Source organism: Gopherus evgoodei, chromosome 3 (assembly GCF_007399415.2).
Source record: "Gopherus evgoodei ecotype Sinaloan lineage chromosome 3, rGopEvg1_v1.p, whole genome shotgun sequence".
NCBI lineage: Eukaryota > Metazoa > Chordata > Testudines > Testudinidae > Gopherus > Gopherus evgoodei.
This window is the reverse complement of record NC_044324.1, coordinates 172670627-172690574: the sequence shown is the minus strand read 5'-3', so window position 1 is coordinate 172690574 and position 19948 is coordinate 172670627. Positions and strand designations below refer to the sequence as shown.

General features: G+C 39.0%; 1 protein-coding gene across 2 annotated transcripts in view; it reads right to left on the bottom strand.

Annotated features, from left to right (window-relative positions):
* SUSD4 (sushi domain containing 4) overlaps window positions 1-19948 on the bottom strand; it is a 110973-nt gene that overhangs the window by 42813 nt on the left and 48212 nt on the right. For both annotated transcript variants that reach the window (XM_030557435.1, XM_030557436.1), the window contains exon 3: window positions 2136-2348. In XM_030557435.1, the coding sequence (XP_030413295.1) occupies window positions 2136-2348 (213 nt within the window). The remainder of the gene's footprint in view (window positions 1-2135; window positions 2349-19948) is intronic.

The window sequence follows — 19948 nt, the reverse complement described above, 5'->3', positions numbered from 1 at the left end:
TGCATTCATGCTCGGTATAACAGTTGCAGCAAGTGATGCATATATTGGCTCAGAGATATGCAGAACCCCCAAGCAAACACTTAGCAATGTCTAAAAGAAAATAAGTTTTTACAAGAACTTCTCTTTTTCCCCTAGTTTTACTGCTAACTTTAAACATAACTGTTTCCATTGTCGTTCCATTTTCATTTTTTCATCAACACTCATTTGGTTAGAGAGTATGGATGTCAATGCCAGGTGAATGGAATATGCAAGTGTGTGAATATTACACATGTGCTGTTAAAATGTGGCTGATTTTTATTTTGTAACTATTTTGCTGGTAATGAGACAGTGAAGTAAAAACAAAAAAGTTACTGCTAATTTTACTGTGCTATATCTACAGTATTATTTCTGCGACAGCATGAAATGTGCAAAACATTGTATAACAGAAGCGTCTCTTTCAGAAAGAGCAAAATGGGATTGAACTGTCCTGGGAAGGTGGTAATTTCCTGCTTTGCCAATGGAATAAAGGAGCAAAACTCTCATGTCTCCCTGTTAAAAAGTAAAACAAAACAAACAAGCAAAACTATTGAGATTTACTGAAAGAAAAAGTACCAGAAACAAACTGACTGCAAAAGGTTCAGTTATGATTCAGAAAGAACATGCCACCAGGATATAATTTTACCATCCAGAACCATAAGCCTCTGTACTTTTCATGCTTAGAAGATGCGATTCATAACCACTGACAAAATATTAAAAGGGTTTTCCCTCATAATATATTTGCAGTTACTATATACCTTGAGCTAAGGCTTTAAGTCACATAGCCTTCAGTTGTTTCTTTTGAGTCAGATCTACCCATCTAGGTTATGGTATTTTATCTTCTTTTACATAAAGGGAGCCTTAGCAAATAAAATTCGACCCTGATCTCACTTGTCAATGGGTAATTTGCTACTGACTATAATGGGGGCAAAAGTAGGCCCTAAAACACAACAGGTATACAGTTAGGCAAAAAAAACCAAACAGCAGAAGAAAAATTCTTCTTGGATATACAGGACTAGTTGTTCAGCTGGAGCAAATCAGCATGACTCTACCAGCTGAAGATCTGCTCCCCAGTTTTTAATATCGAGAGAGAGATAACACTCCCAGCCAAATATTATTTATAAGTTCCATAGAGGCAAAGCATTCACGCTAAATCCTGCTGACACTTTTTATGTCTCTTGATTATAGTATCTCTGCTGAACAAAAATAAATCCATTGCAGAAAGAAGTGATAGTTTTAACATTCTTGGTGAAATGAATAGTATGTACTACTTGGACACATTTTTGGCCAGAATTAATGTTTGTGATTTGATAGTCTAATCCTGCTTCCATCTAACATCTTTGAAGAAAAGGTAGCAGTGTCTCAAATACTTAAAACCAGATACATTTTTAAAGAGATCATATTTACATAAAACAAAAATCAAGTTGGTTTTACCCCATGAATGTCTGAATTCCTTAAAAGTAAACATATGCAGTACCAATAAACTACTGCTTGCTCTGCCTATTTCATCCTGTAATTAATTATGAACTATGTACATGTAATAAATAATAATTGATTTAAACCTCTGATTAAAATTCATTTCTAATGATACCAAAGATGCATTATATTTTTATAGTACAATATTACAGAAAGGATCACTAAGTGAACAGTAACGGTAATAATGTTACATGCATCTGACGAAGTGGGTATTCACCCACAAAAGCTCATGCTCCAAAACGTCTGTTAGTCTATAAGGTGCCACAGGATTCTTTGCTGCTTTTACAGATCCAGACTAACACGGTTACTCCTCTGATACTTGACAATAATGTTTCTGTTATCAGTGGCAGTATTCTCTCTCTCTCTCTCTGTTTTGACAAAAGCAGTGATAAATCTATTTGTAATGGGACTTTATTATTTTCATGGCTAAGATTCATTATCTTCCCCTGTTTCTGCCTTGACAACACATACAGGCATGTTCTAGCTAATTTATCTCGATACAAACTTCTCAGAAATTAAAACACATATTGAATGTAATCCTATGAAATGGGTTCCAGGCTTTTGCACTCTGCAGGGAGACATAATGGTATGTAGTAAGTGATAACAATTGAGATTTGTGAAACGTTTAAACAAAGTTAACTTACCTTCTTGTAGGCACACAGGTTTATCGCTTGGTTTCCAGCTCAAGGAGCCATTAAAATGTCTCACACAAATCTTTTTCGAAGGACCCTTAAGCCTGTATCCTTCTTGACAGTGAAGCCGGACTACAGCACTTTCAAAGAAAACACCTGCACTGGGTGTCTTGTATCCATGTTCAAGGACTCCAGGATCAGCACAAGCATGGGGGTCATCAAATCCTATGTGAACAAACATGTAAGTCAATGATGTTCATTTATTACTCAAATAAGTGCAATCTTCCGTTTTCTAGGATTCATCACGTTGGCAGGCTCTGGAGAACAGCGACAGCCAGTGGGCGAACAGTGACATAACAATCACCCACTGCAATCCCAGTAGCATATGGGAGCCCTTAAACCTCCTATTAGTGCCTGTCAGTAAGCTCATCACTAGGGGCATTCTAGGGCACCCCGTCCGCACTAGAAATGACCCATGCCCAATCTCCAGTAGGAAATTCCAGGTGCTGAGGTACTTTGCCCCTTCTCATACCCCCAGCCACACACCTATTGAGCTAGAAGGAGAAGCGATGTCAGCCTAGCCACTCAATATCTAATCAAAGTCAATAAAGACCTGACCCACATGTCTGCAGGGAACAAAGCAGAGTAACGTATCTGTAGCTCATCACAGTAGCTGGGGGACCAGAGTGATGTGGAAGAGCCAAAAGAAAACAGGGAAGAAGAAACAGAAAGAGAGAAAGCGGGGAGGGGAGGAATAGGAAGGGACAGTGAAAGGGAAAGCATAGAGGGTACGAAGTCTAGCTGCGATCCAAGGAATCAGGTGCCAGTCTCGGAGCTGAGCTGGTTGGGGGCAGGATGGGCATTTTGGGGAGTGTCAGTACATAGGAAAAAGTGACTTTCTATGTTGGGCAAATGAGATCCCACAATGAAGCTGGCTTGTGGGTCAGTTCACATATTGGTAAAACCCTGGTTGAGGACCACTAGCAGGAGGTAACACCAGGAGGGATTATGTTAAGACATTTGCTTTCAGAGAACTAACTAATCAACAAACAGCCACGAATCACATTCGTAAAATGAGCGTCTAGCACTTTTTCAAGCTCACTACAACGTATACAGTGTCTTACACAAAATGTTGCCCTTTTTTTTCTTTTGCTGAAGAACTACTAAGGTTTAGTGTTGTACTGAATATGTACAGCATACTGAAGAAGCAAACAGCTCTGCAACAAGATCAGCAGGGGGGCAATCAGCCAATGGGAGGGATGCCTGGAAAAATCTGAAAACCATTTAATGTTTTGACTTTAAAAGAAACATATCGTAAGGCCTCAGTAATTTCCTGCATGATAAGCCTCAAGCGCCTCCACTGTACAGTCAGTCCAGGCTCCATGGCTGCTCTGAACTCCACTAGCTGATCACAGCCCCAGGAGCCACTCCCCCACTTTCAACAGACCCCATCCGCCAGGGGCTGCTGCAGGAGGAATTGCGTAGGAACTGGCTCCACTAGGTCTACACCCTTGGGGTTCTCCTGTACCATGAGGAACCCCAGCTAGAGGGATGCAGCCAGTCTCCACTTCCTTTGCATTGCTGGAGAAGCACCAGGGGGAGCAGCACAGGCCACAGGCTCTTACCCTACATATTCCCATCCCCAGTTAGATGAAGCTCACCCTGAGCAAAGAGTCACAGGAGCTTAAGTCTCATCTGTGATGATACTGTGAAACAAATCCCAAATACACACAGTACAGACCTCATACAACTCAGGACCTACTGCACAAAATAGACATGCTTCCACCACTTTAACAAATGCGGCGATAGTGCAGCCATGGATTCATTACACTGGTGGGGTTATATACCTCACACAAGTCTGAGTTATGCAGAGAGGGTTAAACTCATTATCTGATTCAAAGACAGCTCCTTATCCTGCCACCCATAGAAGCAAAAGCCTCCAACTGAGGCCAATCATGGTCGGTCTCAGCAAAGGATGAGAGGCTTGGAAGATATCTTGGACAATACAGGGGGAAGAAGGTGGTCTTGTCTCTCTTTGGGCCTTGACCAGAAAAGTCATGCCATCTTCATGGGCGTGTCAGCCTCCTGCACATAGAACCAACCTATTATAGATAGATTATTATGGTTGGAAGGGACCTCAGGAGATCATCTAGTCCAACCCCCTGCTCAAAGCAGGACCAGTTCCCAAATCCCTAAATGGCCCCCTCAAGGATTGAACTCACAACCCTGGGTTTAGCAGGCCACTGCTCAAGAAGGGCAGGGGAAGGTAAAAACAGCCTCCAAACAAATATCCCAGTCCGCATGCAGAAACAGCAGATCTGCACAGGGAGAAGCTGCTCATTTAAACCCTAGACTGGTTGGTGATACATTACATCTGTGAAGGCAGAACTAGCCAAATACAATTGGACACTCAAAGAATCTGCCCTTACATTCCACCCAAACCCAGGGATAGCTTGAATTTTAGCATCATTTGAATGCGAATGGTAGTGTAGCAGAATGTGTGCCATCTCTTCAAGGAGATTCCTAACTGCACAATGGAGAGATGTGCAAACTGCCTGGTTCAGAAGTCATGTGACAAAGGATACAACGGTGCCCAGATCATATGCAACTTACAGAGGAAAAAGCAATTTAAGCGTATTCCTGAACCTGTTAAAGCCAAGTATACAAAGTTCCAGCTGCCCTGGCCTTCTGTGAAACCCTGAAGTACATGGGGTAGGAATGTCTTTCTACAGTCTGATATGTACTCTGTCTGCTGATGCCTTTCCAATTACCTTTTGCAACTCAAAATTCTCACTCCTCTCAAGGAACTTTTAGCAAAATATTGATCTCTTAACCCAGGGATGGTCAACCTGAGCCTGAGAAGGAGCCAGAATTTATCAATATACATTGCCAAAGAGCCACAGTAATAAGTCAGCAGCCCCCCAATCAGCTCCCCCCCCCAGCTCCCAGCACCTCCTGCCCTTCTATCAGCACCTCCCCCTCCCTCCTCGCACCTCCTGATCAGCTGTTTTGTGGCATGCAGGAGGATCTGGGGGCGAGGAGCGATGGCATGGCAGGCTCAAGGGAGGGGGTGGGAAGGGGCAGGGTCTGTGGCAAAGCCAGGGGTTGAGAAGTGAGCACCCCCCTCGCCCACTGACAAGTTGGTGCCTGTAGCTCCAGCCCCAGAGACAGTGCGTATACAAGGAGATGCATATTAACTTCTGAGGAGCCGCATGTGGCCTCTGTCTTAACCTATGTCCACCCCTCAGACACAATTTGTGTGTGGAGACTATGTGCACACACTACAGTTTCCAGGAGGGAACTGGAACAGCAAGGAGAAAGTGGAATTATATTCCCTGAAACTTTCCCAAACCCCTGCTTCAAAGTGTTTCCCACAAGCTACACAGTAATATAGGCAGTATAGTCCAGTTGCTGCTCTACAATATTTCAGGTTTCTTGTCAGTGGAGAAAGGAAAAGTGGGGGAATGGTACAGGGAGGAAACACTCAGACCAATTACCTATAGAATATTAGGGTTGGAAGGGACCTCAGGAGGTCATCTTGTCCAACCCCCTGCTCAAAGCAGGACCAATCCCCAGACAAAATTTTGCCCCAGTTCCCTAAATGGTCCCCTCAAGGACTGAAATCACAACCCTAGGTTTAGCAGGCCAATGCTCAAACCACTGAGCTCTCCCTCTCCCCTGATTACACAATAAGGTAATTTATCTTGCAGTAGTTAAAAAAAAATATGATAAAAGCCAAACCCACAATTCTTTTCAGTAATTGCCCAAAATATCCACAGCAGATTTAGGACAAACCTTGGCCCCACCTAAATCAGAGGAAAGTTACTTACATGTAATTCTGCTTTGTGAAAATATGGAGCCAGATGCCAATTAGCATTCAGGTACCTTTATGCTGCTTCAAAGACACGAAGGGAGGTAGAAAACTGGTTTAAAACAGCAAAGCCAGTTCAATGCCACTTCTTCCTGCCTCCTCACCCCACACAGGGAAGCAGGGAAGGAAGGCAGGCAGGCACTGATTGGACTGCATCACATTCTATGGAGTCCCCCGCTCCACATCATGGCCCCTAGAGGGCCACTACAAACGGCTACAAGTTAGAGCAACTCTGAGGCTACTCTGTGTTTTGACAGAGCTGCCCCAGAAAAAGACAGTGTAACCTTCCTTTCCACCACCCCATCCCCCCGCACCAGATAGACCAAGTATTGTTCCACGGCAGCTGAAGATTTATTCCATCATCATGTATAATTCTCAAAACAAACCTAGTACAAAACCCAAAAGTGAGAATCCAATAATAAAAAACAGGAGTGTTTCTGGTAACTTTAACTGGACTAGGATTTGACCCTCTCTCTCTTTCATAATTTAATTTATAGTCTGGGAGCCCAAACGGAAAACGCTCTCTGAATTTGAAATTCATAGCATTTCCCTACATTTTTATGAAGATATTAACCTTAGGAGTGATTTTACAGGGGGATGGTATATTATGTAGTGGTTGCTTTGAGAATTATGGATGTTTTTGTAAATCATGTCTGTGACAGTTTCATAATCATACCACTATGATGAATATGGGGTGCAGAGTGTCACAATGTCAAGCTGTTTTCTGAAATTTCTTTAAAAAGCCAGAGTAATGACTAGTATCAGAAGGGTAGCTGTGTTAGTCTGGATCTGTAAAAGCAGCAAAGAGTCCTATGGCACCTTATAGACTAACAGATGTATTGAAGCATGAGCTTTCATGGGTGAATACCCACTTCACTGGATGCATGTCCTTTATCATGGGTATAATTATACATTGGGGTCATCTAATGCTGATTTCATTACGGCAAATTTACTCTAGATATTTTCTCTGCTCCCACTCTGCCTCTTCAGCCAAGGCCCTGCCCTTGCTCTTCTTCTTCCTGTCCCCTCTCTGCCCTCTTCCACCAAGGCCCCACCATTGCTCTGACTCTTCTTGTCCCTGCTCTGCCCTCCTCCACCGAGGCCTCACCATTGCTCCACTTCTTCCTGTCCCTGCTCTGCCTTCCTCCACCAAGACCCTGCCCTCACTCTGCCTCTTCCTGCCCCCACTTTGCTCCCTCCCCCCTACATTTCCAAAATTTGCCAAAAAATTCCTGCCTGGGATCCCAGACTCATTAGTTAAGATTCAGTCTATGCTGTTGTATAGAAGGAGCACAAATGTATGTCTCTGATACAATTTATAACATTCCAATACTTCATGTCTTTTTTCCCCTCTTACTATATTGTGTCACTTTTTCATCTAAGCTAACTTATTAGGAACAGCCACTGTGAAAGTACTCTGTCCCATCATAAAAATGAAATGAACGCCAATCTCCTCATACGGAGTTGACATCTTTGCTTTGTGACAGGTTTAAATAAATGTGTTAGTCTCTATGTGCCACAAGTACTATTTGTTGTTTTATCTTTGCCTTGGTCACTTTAGAGCATGATGAAACCGGGCAAGAATTTTCAACATGAACCATAAGATAAATCTTTGAAAAGAATTAAAAGATGCTCCAAGTATGAAAAACAATTATTTTTGATATAACAGAAAAGTCTTAAGACACACTCTTTGCAGTTAGCCAATAGAGTAAAAATAATTTCAGAACCAGTGATGGCTCCATTCCTTTGCCAACTGTTAGATAAGTCCCTGGAGAGGAAAGGAATACAACCTTTATTTTGCTTACTGGAGTTTTTCTTGCTATGTTGAACTGGCTCTGACCCACCATCACAGGGGAAAAAATTGCAGTGTCCAATACATATTATATGATTGTAAGATGCAGAGCCAGATTCTGATCTCAGTTACCCCAGGGTATCTCCACCGGTTATTTGGGAAATCCAAAGGATAAACAGTAAGGTTGTGTCATCAATAATGATGTTAAATAATGTTAGTATTCTGATTTAAACCCACAGAAGTAAAGACTGCAGAATTAAGGCTAAAAATCTACCCACCCTTCACCTTCAGGATCAAAACTCCATCCTTTAGCCAGCTTGTTAGGTCTATGTACTGATGCACATCTAGGGCCTATCTTGTAGAGTTATGTGTAATAACTAGGGCTGTCAACGGATAAAAAAAATAAATCATGATTAATCACGCTGTTAAACAATAGAATACCATTTCTTTAAAGATTTTTGGATGTTTTCTACATTTTCAAATATTTTGATTTCAATTACAGAGAATACAAAGTGTACAGTGTTCACTTTATATTTATTTTTTATGACAAATATTTGCACTGTAAAAAACAAAATAGTATTTTCAGTTCACCTGATAGAAGTACTGCAGTGCAATCTCTTTACCATAAAAATTGAATTTATGATTTATGTACTAAAAAATAACTGCTTTAAAAAATAAATCAACGTAAAACTTTAGAGCCTACAAGTCCACTCAGTCCAACTTCAGCCACTCGCTCAGACAAACAAGTTTGGTTACAATTTGCAGGAGATAATGCTGCCCACGTCTTGTTTACAATGTCATCTGAACGTGAGAACAGGCATTCATACAGCACTATTACAGCGGGCGTTGCAAGATATATACGTGCCAGGTGTGCTAAAGATTCATATGTCCCTTCATGCTTCAACCACCATTCCCGGGGACATGCGTCCATGCTGCTGACGGGTTCTGCTCCATAATGATCCAGAGCAGAGCCAACCGACGCATGTTTGTTTTCATCATCTGAGTCAGATGCTACCAACAGAAGACTGATTTTCTTTTTCGGTGGTTCGCGTTCTGTAGTTTCCGCATGTGAGTGTTACTCTTTTAAGACTTCTGAAAGCATGCTCCACACCTCGTTCCTCTCACTTCAGATTCTTAAACCTTGGGTCTAGTGCTGTAGCTATTTTTAGAAATCTCACATTGGTACCTTCTTTGCGTTTTAAATCTGCAGTGAAAGTGTTCTTAAAACGAACAACATGTGCTGGGTCATCATCTGAGACTCTTATAACATGAAATGTATATGGCAGAACACAGATAAAACAGAGCAGGGGACATACAATTTTCCTCCAAGGAGTTCAGTCACAAATGTAATTAATGCATTATTTTTTAAATGAGTGCCATCATGACAGAAACATGTCCTCTGGAAGCATGAAGGGGCATACAAATGTTTAGCATATCTGGCACATAAATACTTTTCAATGTCAACTACGAATGTGCCATGAAAATGCCTGTTCTTATTTTTTGGTGACATTGTAAATAAGAAGAGGGCAGCATTATCTCCTGTAAATGTAAACAAACTTGTTTGAATTAGCAATTGGCTGAACAAAAAATAGGACCGAGGGTACTCGTAGGCTCTGAAGTTTCACATTGTTTTGTTTTTGAGCGCAGTTATGTAACAAAAAAAATCGACACTTGTAAATTGTACTTTCACAACAAAGATTGCACTTGTATGAGGTGAATTGAAAACATTATTTCTTTTGTTTATCATTTTACAGTGCAAATATTTGTAATAAAAACATACTTTGATTTCAGTTACAACACCAAATACAATATACATGAACATGTAGAAAAACATCTAAAATATTTAATAAATTTTCATTGGTATTCTATTGTTTAACAGTATGATTAAAACTGGGATTAATCACAATTAATTTTTTTAGTTAATTGCACGAGTTTACAGTGATTAATCGACAGCCCTAATAATATTATTGAGATAAGGGATGTCCCTTTTGATAAGGGACTGTTGACAATCCTAGATTAAATGTCCCTGGATATCCTAATAGTTTACTCCAGTGGGGACATGTGCTACATTTATTTTTATCAAGGAGTAACCTGCCATTTTTACAGGCCTCATAAAGTCTGGATTAGGAAGCAATTGTCCATGAATGGAGATGCTTATGTTAAGAAGTGTTTTATTAGGGTTGGCCCTATAAAAAGCTTTAAAAACATGGAGCAAATCCTGTCCTGAGGTGTCCTGACAATATCTGGCAGAGGGATTTCCAGAAGGTGAGCAATTTTGTGAGTAGCTAAAATTTTGGTTCAAAATTGAACTTGGTTTGGAAACCTCCAGACTTCTGAGAGATAATTAGCTGCCGATTTTTCAGGCTTTTTATCATGAACAAGATGAATCATTATATAACAGACAATGTAAAATGTAGAATTTCAGTAGTAGTCGTTTCAAATGGATTATAATGGTTCATTATCTACCCAAAACAGAGCCCTGCTTTTTTAGTCTTCTGATTGATTTTTCATCATATTTTTACACTGACAATACAAAAGTAATTTAGATAGAATGAATCTGAATAAAATGCTCTCTTGAACATGCCATCTTATCCATGTTGTGAGAACTGCTATATCTTTATGACCACAATTTGGTCCAGTAGTAAAATGCAGCCTATGGCAAAAACCCCTTCTGCATCAGGACACATCTTATTGCTGCCAAGTAACTTCCTCACCCCTGAGCTACAGCAGAATGTGGTATTACTAGGGCTGTCGATTAATCATAGTTAACTCACCTGATTAACTCAAAAAAATTAATCACAATTAATTGCACTGTTAAACAATGGAATACCAACTGAAATTTATTAACTACTTTTGTTTTTCTACATTTTCAAATATATTGATTTCTATTACAATACAGAATACAAAGTATAGAGTGCTCACTTTATATTGTTTTTATTACAATTATTTGCACTGTAAAAATTATAAACAAAAGAGATAGTACTTTTCAATTCACCTCACACAAGTAATGCAGTGCAATTTATTTATCATGAAAGAATAACTTACAAATGTAGATTTTTTTTTGTTTCATAACTGTACTCAAAACCAACAACTTACAGGAGATACTGCTTCTTATTTACGTCACCCGAAACATTTGTATGTCCCTTTGTACTTTGGCCACCATTCCAGAGGACATGCTTGCATGCTGATGATGCTCATTAAAAAAAGAAAGCATTAATTAAATTTGTGACTGAACTCCCTGGGGGAGAATTGTATGTCTTCTGCTCTGTTTTACCTGCATTCTGCTATATACTTCCATCTAGGATGATGCTCATTTTAAGACACTTTCACAACAGATTTGACAAAGCACAAAGAAAGTACTCTCCAAAATCAGAGGGAGGAGATGTGGAGCATGCTTTCAGATTAGTTAAAAGAGTAACACTCCAATACAGAAACTGCAAAACCCAAACCACCAAAAAAGAAAAATCAACCTTCTGCTGGTAGTATCTGACTCAGATGATGAAAATGAACATGTGTCAGTCCGCATTGCTTTGGATCATTATTGTGAAGAACCTGTCAGATGTTTAAAGAATGTTTCCTCACACTTCATTTAATCCTTTTCTAAATGTTCCTTTCTGCATTCATCCTTCCTCATCTGGTTTCTTCCATCTTCTCTCCTCCCATTTTGTACAGCTGTAAATTAGAGTCCATCTCCCATCCCAGGAACTCAAGATTTCCAGATCATGCTACTGCTGAGCTGATTTCTAATCTGCATATGGCAGATTCCTTCCCTTCCAAACCACTGTGTAATATTACATTGTTAAACATCTGCAGCCTGTCATCCCAAAGGTGGTTGCATTTCAGTGCTGGAAGAAGCAATCCCTTGTCAAAGTTTTTATTTCAATTTGTTATGATTTTAGAGGGATAGAAGAATGCTATGCAAATGTGCGGTATTGTTATCGTTATAATGTATTTGCAGCGTTTCTCTTTGGCTGTAACATTATGCTGGTGTGTGGGGTTTCCTCAACCCAGTATGTTAGTCTTTGGGCTTACCAAATTGGGTGGTCTTTTCTCTGTCTTTCTACAGTGTCAAGAAGCAGAGACTTTGTGGCTTACAGGGGGACTGGATCCCCAGCTCACACTTCTCTAAAGCAATCTGCATGTGCAGCTGCAGCACTACCTAAAGTCAAACCACAAGAAAAGGCCACAAGTGCAAACATGCTGAGGGCTCATTTGTCTCCTGCAAAGAAAAAAAAGAGTCATTTCTGTCCCTTTAACAATCAGTACTCTAAGTGCCTCTGTTTTAACCACACAGAGTTCTGTGCCTGGGGCTACTTATGCTTCTTCGTAATCAGTGATATTAATTTAAGCATCTGCTTACCACTACAGAAAAAGAAGGATCTGCTTATAGCATTTTCCCTTGGAAGAAGTGAAATGAATTATAAACCTGTAATTTCATTAGTGAAATCCCTGCTAAAATGTAGCCTCTCTTTAATCCCTTAAATCACTATTACTTGGGCTTCCTCAAAGCATCAGCAGCTCTGTGAAACCCAGCCCTGCTTAAAACACAATTCCCAATCTCATTTGCTATTCTTCCAGAGTGCATCCCAGCTCACAGCGTTGTTGGGGGCTCCTGCTTCTCATACTATACAATCATATCAAGAATAGCATAACAATCCACTGAGAGAAAGGCAGGTATTCCAATTACTATGCAGAAGCAGAATAGCAAACACATACTCCAGGGGGGTGGAGAGTTGGTTTAAACCACAAACTGATCCATAAATCCAAGAACATTATTAAGCAACAGTTTCCTTCACATAACCGTACAAGTGGGGTGGCAGAGAAATAAGGAACTATTGTGCACTGCAATCCACAGGCACCAAAACCTCCCAAGCACAACACAAAGACGACACAAGAACTGCAGAAGTGAGGCAATAAGCCATGAGAGAATGTTAGAAGCCATGAGAGAATAATTAGGGTTGTCAGTTAATCACAGTTAACTCAGGCGATTAACAAAAAAATTAATTGTGATTAAAAAAAATTAATTGCACTGTTAAACAACAGAATACCAATTGAAATTTATTGAATATTTTGGGGTGTTTTTCTTCATTTTCAACTATATCAATTTCAATTACAACACAGAAAACAAAGTGTACAGTGCTCACTTTATATTATTTTTGTTACATATATTTGCACTGTAAAAATGATAAAAGAAATGTATGAGGTGAATTGAAAAATACTAAGTACTGCAGTGTGATTTCTTTGTCATGAAAGTGGAACTTACAAACGTAGGGTTTTTTGTTACATAACTGCACTCAAAACCAAAACAATGTAAAACTTTAGAGCCTACAAGTCTACTCAGTCCTACTTCTTGTTCAGCTAAGAGAAACAAGTTTGTTTACATTTACAGGAGATAACACTGCTCACGTCTTAATTTCAATGTCACCGGAAAGTGAAAACAGGCATTCGGATGGCACTGCAGTAGCTGGCCTTGCAAGATATTTATGTGCCAGATGCCCTAAAGATTCATATGCCTCTTCATGCTTTGGCCATCATTCCAGAGGACATGCTTCCATGCTGATGACGCTTGTTTAAAAAATAATGCGTTAATTAAATTTGTGACTGAACTTGGGGAAGAATTGTATGTCTCCTTGCTCTGTTTTATTTGCATTCTGCCATATATTTCATGTTCATATATTTCAGTCTCGGATGATGACCCAGCACATGTTGTTCGTTTTAAGAACACTTTCACTGCAGAGTTGACAAAATGCAAAGAAGGCACCAATGTGAGATTTCTGAAGATGGCTACAGCACTCGACCCAAGGTTTAAGCATCTGAAGTGCCTTCCAAAATCCGAGAGGGACGAGGTGTGGAGCATGCTTTCAGAAGTCTTAAAAGAGCAACAGTCTGATGCGGAAACTACAGAACACGGACCACCAAAAAAGAAAATCAATCTTCTGCTGGTAGCATCTGCTTCAGATGATGAAAATGAACATGCATCGGTCTGCATTGCTTCGGATCATTATCGAGCAGAACCAGTCATCAGATGGATGCATGTCCTCTGGAATGGTAGTTCAAGCATCAAGGGACATATGAATCTTTAGCACATGTAAACATCTTGCAACGCCAGCTACAACAGTGCAATGCAAATGCCTGTTCTCACTTCCAGGTAACAATGTAAACAGGAAGCAGACAGCATTATCTCCTTCAAATGTAAACAAACTTATTGGTCTGAGCAATTGGCTGAACAAGAAGTAGGACTTATTGGACTTATAGGCTCTAAAATTTTACATTGTATTATAGTACATAATTCTATATTTGTAAGTTGAACTTTCACAATAAAGAGTGCATTGCAGTACTTCTAATGGGGGAATTGAAAAATACTATTTAGTTTGTTTTTTTACAGCGCAAATACTTGTAAACAAAAATAAACAAAGTGAACACAGTACACTTTGTATTCTGTGTAGTAATAGAAATCAATATATTTGAAAATGTAGAAAACATCCAAAAATATTTAAATAAATGGTATTCTATTATTGTTTAACAGCGCAATTAATTGTGGTTAATTTTTGTAATAGCTTGACAGCACTAATAATGATATATTCATAATATGAAGTAATATAAATTGGTTTAAAGGTGGCAAACAGAAATGTGATCATGAATTCATGGAGGATAGGTCCATCAATGGTGTTATTTATCCCTTCAGATAATAGAAGAAGCAGTGATCACCCAACGAAATTAATAGGAAGCAGGTTTAAAATAAACATAAGGAAGTGGTACTTCACACAATACACAGATTACTGTGGAACACATTGCCAGGGATGTTTTAAAAGCCAAAAGCATAACTGAATTCAAAAAAAGAATTCATAGAGTTCATAGAGGATAGGTCCACCAATGGCTATTAGCCGAGATGGTTAGGGACATAACTCACAGTCTGGGTGTTCTTAAAACTCTGACTGCTAGAAGCTGGGACTGATGACCATGGATGGGTTGATTACTTGATAATTTCCCTGTTCTTTTCATTCCCTGTGCAGCATCTGGCATTGGCCACTGTCAGAAGACAGGATACTGAGTTAGATGGACCCTGGCCTGACACAGCATGCTCATTCTTATATTTTTATGACTCTGCAACTTGCTTCCCCACTTGGTTCACAATAGCCCGAATTTGATGGCCTTCCAGGCACTCTGCAACAGGTGCTTGTTTGATAGGATGTTTGTAAAGCATTAAGGGCATAGTTCCTACAATGACAAAGGGGTAGAAATAAATCTCAGTTGTAATGATTACATTACTGTTGCTGGGATGTTCCTATATTATCAATATGCTAGGGTGCTGAGCGCCTTGGGTAGGCATCTATTTAATTATTTTAAAGATAAATAAAATATAAAGTAAAATAAATAGAGATATAGGATTATTCTGCTGACATCCATCAAGCAGACCAGTTGAGTCTCATCACCTCCAACTCAGAAGGACAAAAGGCCAACAGAGAGTCTGAAGGCAAAAAAGGGAAAGCTAAGGAATGAGATATAATTACTATCATACTATCTACTATTCTTAAATTAAATATAAAAGAAAATCCCAGGTGGAGCGAGTTTTAGACAGATATCAAGCATGTTTGTGAGAGTGCGCATGCAGAGTTCAAAGTAGGCTGACTATGTGGCTGTTTAAAGGGACCTCCTTCAGTGCAGCCTCCCATCCCCCTTTGTTCTAGTAAAAGACTAGAGTAGGGATCGGGGGGGGGGAGTCTAGGGGCTCCAATAAATTTTGGGGGCAGGTTATCCCATAACTGCCTAGTGCAGGTTTCTTGCACCTTCCTCAGATGCATCTAGTGCTGCCCGTGTCAGACACAGGATACAGGACTAGAGACTATTGGCTTAATCCAATGTGGCAGTTCCTAAAGGTTCATAGGCAAAGAGAACCCTCTCTTAAGTACACCTAGACAATCGTAGATTCCCACCTACGTGATAAAAAGATGACTCTGTTAGGCTACAATTTAATTCAAACAGTTTTCAAGAAACATTTTACCCCCTCAAAAAGATTCCACAAAGGTTGAATAGGAGCAGAAAGAAGGCTCTTTTCTCAAAAACTACCCTCTATAGTGAAGGACATTTGTGTATTTGAATCTATATACATAATAAGAATAATCAAGGCCCATATCGTCAATCAACTTTGCACAGGTGCAGGGGTCCACCCAAGCAATATTTGTTGCAGGATCAGGTCCTAAATCTTGTCAATTTATCTATTATTTATACTTTTGTCTGCATTTTATGAAATCTGAGGGATGAAGTGACAGCTGGGTCAGGAACTGTCAAATCCAAATATGCAGATTTCGAGTGGATTCACATACATATCAGGTCCAATTCAGACAATCATCAAATCTTTAATTTACGTATATGGCCAAAACAAAATTTTAAAAAATGCATTTGTTTCTTCATGGAGCAGTGTGTTTATTCTTAAAAAGCATCAGTCTGTCTCCCTAATCACAAATTCCTCCTACAATTAAAGTATATATATGCCTCTTTACAAATACGCCATTTCATTTATAATGCAAGCGGCATTTATTGTTTCCAGCCTCTTTTTGTTTTTTTAAAGCTGACAAGTTTGACTGCATAATTTATTAATCCCTATGAAATAACAAACGTTACACACTACGGTGCAATTCTCTGAACTTTGCATCAATTAAATGAAAGACAAAATTTAGAAAGTAAATCTGCCAGTTCTTCTGACAGCATTTAGCTCATAGCAACACAGCTTACATTTCAGTTATAAAAACTCAGCATAACTGTCAAAGGAGTGTATTTTCATCTTTTATGTCTGAGCTGGAATTTATACACAAAACTCATCGGCTTAACAGGGAGTTTTCCCAATTCTTGCTGTGAGAATATACCCTTAGGTACGCAACATGAAGTAAAATAAAGAAAATCAGAAGATTACTTCTATGGCATTTTGAAAAATATATTTAATATTCATTTCAGTGTTGCTGTTGTGTTTATCATACATTTTTCAGCAGTATGGAAAAAAATAATTACTATTACCATTTGTTAGTTTACTCTACATATGCATCCCTGAAAACTCCCAAAAACAACAGAAATGAAGCCTGATGTGGTTAGTATAATAATACTTATTCTAGGCCAATAGTATAAAATACATTTAATCAAAGCAAATCCAGAACAATAAAGTGTCACTTAAACCATGAAGCAGAATACCTGGTTTCCTTCAAGGCACAATGACAACTTCAGGAATCAAATACTCATGTACATGGATGGAGGTTTCAGCATTCATGTTCTCATCTATGATAAATAATAATCCACTTTGGAAGTGGGCTAAGCCAAACCACACACAGGCGCTAGTAGTGCAGAATAAGTGTCTACACAGGGAGCTAATGAGGAATAGCTTTGACAAATACCTATTCTGGCCTATTTTCCCATGTAGACAAGTCTGAAGAGTACAGAAAATGTGTGTTTTGCAAGCTGGCTACTTATTTAGTTCTAGGTACAAATATAAAGAACCAAAAAACCAAGATACAAACCCCTGCTAGGCCTGGCACATTATTTACCTAAGAAACTGGGACAAATAAGATTGGCTAGGTGCTTTTGCTGAAAGCAAGGTGTTTTTTAGTTGAGGATCCCCACAAGGTCTTTGGACGTTGCCTCAGGTCATACAGCATTTGGCAAAATACTTCTATTCAAGTAAGAGTTTTAAATGAAACATTTAGAACATTTATTTTTTTAAACATGGTCTTCCTTTGTGCCTCTAACTTGCATACACAAATAATTCCAAGTTTATGTCATTGAAATGTCTAACTACAGGACTGTCACTGTACATTAGGTAGACAGACATTTCTGTGAAATAAAATGCACAGTCAACTGTACTATGGACACAGAGAGGGACCAGGCTGGAAAAAAAAAATAAAATCAGGCCCTCCTTTACTTTAGGAGTTAGATATTATGGCAGGTGAGTTCTCTGCGAGGAATTCTGTTTTATAGAAAGCACCTAGACACAGTTCAATTATGCATTCTCTATACACTGACGAATAAAATATTCTCCTCATCTGAATTTAATACTTAAGGATTTCAGGATACACTTTTACTACCCATCCACCCCAAGCCCTTTCACATTGCAATAACTTCAGGAACAATAATACTAACTGTAATTTAACAAGCGCCTCAAGGCACTGAACTGCAAGAACACAGCAAATAGCATTATGCAATACCAGATTTAAGTCAATACACAAAAATGTAATAAATGTGTCTCAACGCATGTATTCAAAATAATAAGGCCACATAAAAATCACACAGGACTCAAATATTCTGACAAGCAACATGAGAAAGTGGAAGCAGCATGTTTTGAACTAAATTCTGCCTTCAGATCCAAGCAAAGTGCTCCCACCGACTTCATTAGGACTTGTATGTGTACATACTATGGCAGAATTTGGCCCCTCAAGTTTAGATTTAAAAATTGCCAAAGCTGAAACCTGTGGGAGTGACTTAACATACCATTCACACAATCTTTAAAGTGAAATATTCCCTCCTAGCAAAGAGTGCTTTTGAAGACATGGGCCAGATCCCCAGCTGGTATAAATTATCATAGCTCCACTGACATCAGTGAAGTAATTTCCAGAAGCTGAGTATTTACCCCTTGGTATCAGTATTCCCCTAAAAACGATTAAAGAAAGAAAAAGTACCAAATTGGACCAATACCCCCACCAAATCCAGCAGCCTGTCTCTGACAGTACCCAGGCTCTTCCAAGGAAGGTGCAAGAATCATCTCTGTAACAGACATTTATGGGCTAACCTGACAATAGGAGGACTTTCTTCTTAAAACCAGGCACTTAATGTCTGGCTTACATCTTGAAGTTGGAAGGTTAATACCCCAACACATTTTTATCCTATCTACTGTAACCAGAGATATTCTTATTATCCATATAAATAGAAAATAATTTTTAATCCTATTAAGCTATCTGTTCAGTAATATCTTGTGGCAATGAACTCTATAGGTTAACTGTGCACTGCATTTGAAAAAGTGTTTCCTTTTTATCAGTTTTATATTTGTTGCCTTTTAATTTCATTGGGTGTGTCGTTGCCCAGAGGAGAACTATGATCACAAACTTGACCTTCTTTGAAACAAGTCCCCTCTTATTAGTCTCTTCTCTAAGCTAAATAGCTCCTAATCTTTGTAATCACTCCCTAAATCAAAGTCTTTCCAGGGCTCCAAATCATTTTCATTGCTGTTCCTTGGTGTTTTCCATTTCTGCTATATGCTTTCTGAAATGGGGTGACCAGAAATACAGTATTTGAAATGACGGCGTACCATCAATGTATATAATAAGCACTCTCTTATCTTCAGATTATTCTTTACATCTTTCTTAACACAAGCTAACATTTATTTGCTTCTTTTATTACTTCTGCACAATAAGCAGATGCTTTTATTGAGGTGCCTACAGCACCCAGAGTTTTGTTTTCTTTTCTGGAGGGGTTGTAGTTATAACGCAACCATCATCTCACCCAGCCACCTAGCTTTGTTAATGGAGTTCCTTAATGTCTTTTCTGAACTTGACTAACTTACTGTTAATAATTGTGTATTACATGTAAGTTTGCCACCTTACTGTTCATCCCCTTTTCCATGTCACTGAAGGAATACATTAAACAATATTAGCCCTAATATGGATCTTTGGGGCACTCTTCTACTAATCTCCTTTCATGCTGAGAGCTGCCCATATATTCCTACACTTCACTAATATAAAACATCCAGCACAGGTTTTAGTTTGTGGTTCCCCTTAACAAGTGTACATTCCTTGGAGACAAATGACAAGTTTGCTTGCTATTTTTAGAGAATGATATAAAATGAAACAACTGAATACAAAGGAAGAGAAATCTACTTGGGCGTAGCTAATGAACCATCATCATCAAAATGAAATGGCTGTATTAGTGAAATTATACATTATAAATGCTCTGAACTATAATGAGTCATCTTATTCATGATGAAAAGGCTGTAAAAATGAGAAGTAGGTTACAACAACAAAATGCAGAAGTAGGTTTCTAACCCCTGTTTCTTCCTGTCCTTTTGAATCAGAATTGCTTCCAATTCAGTTTCCACAATACCAAAGGAAAATGCTCCTAAAGCTTGTACGCTTCTTCCAGATACAGTCTAGATGGCTTAGTAAAGACCTTGAACCTCTTAGGAAA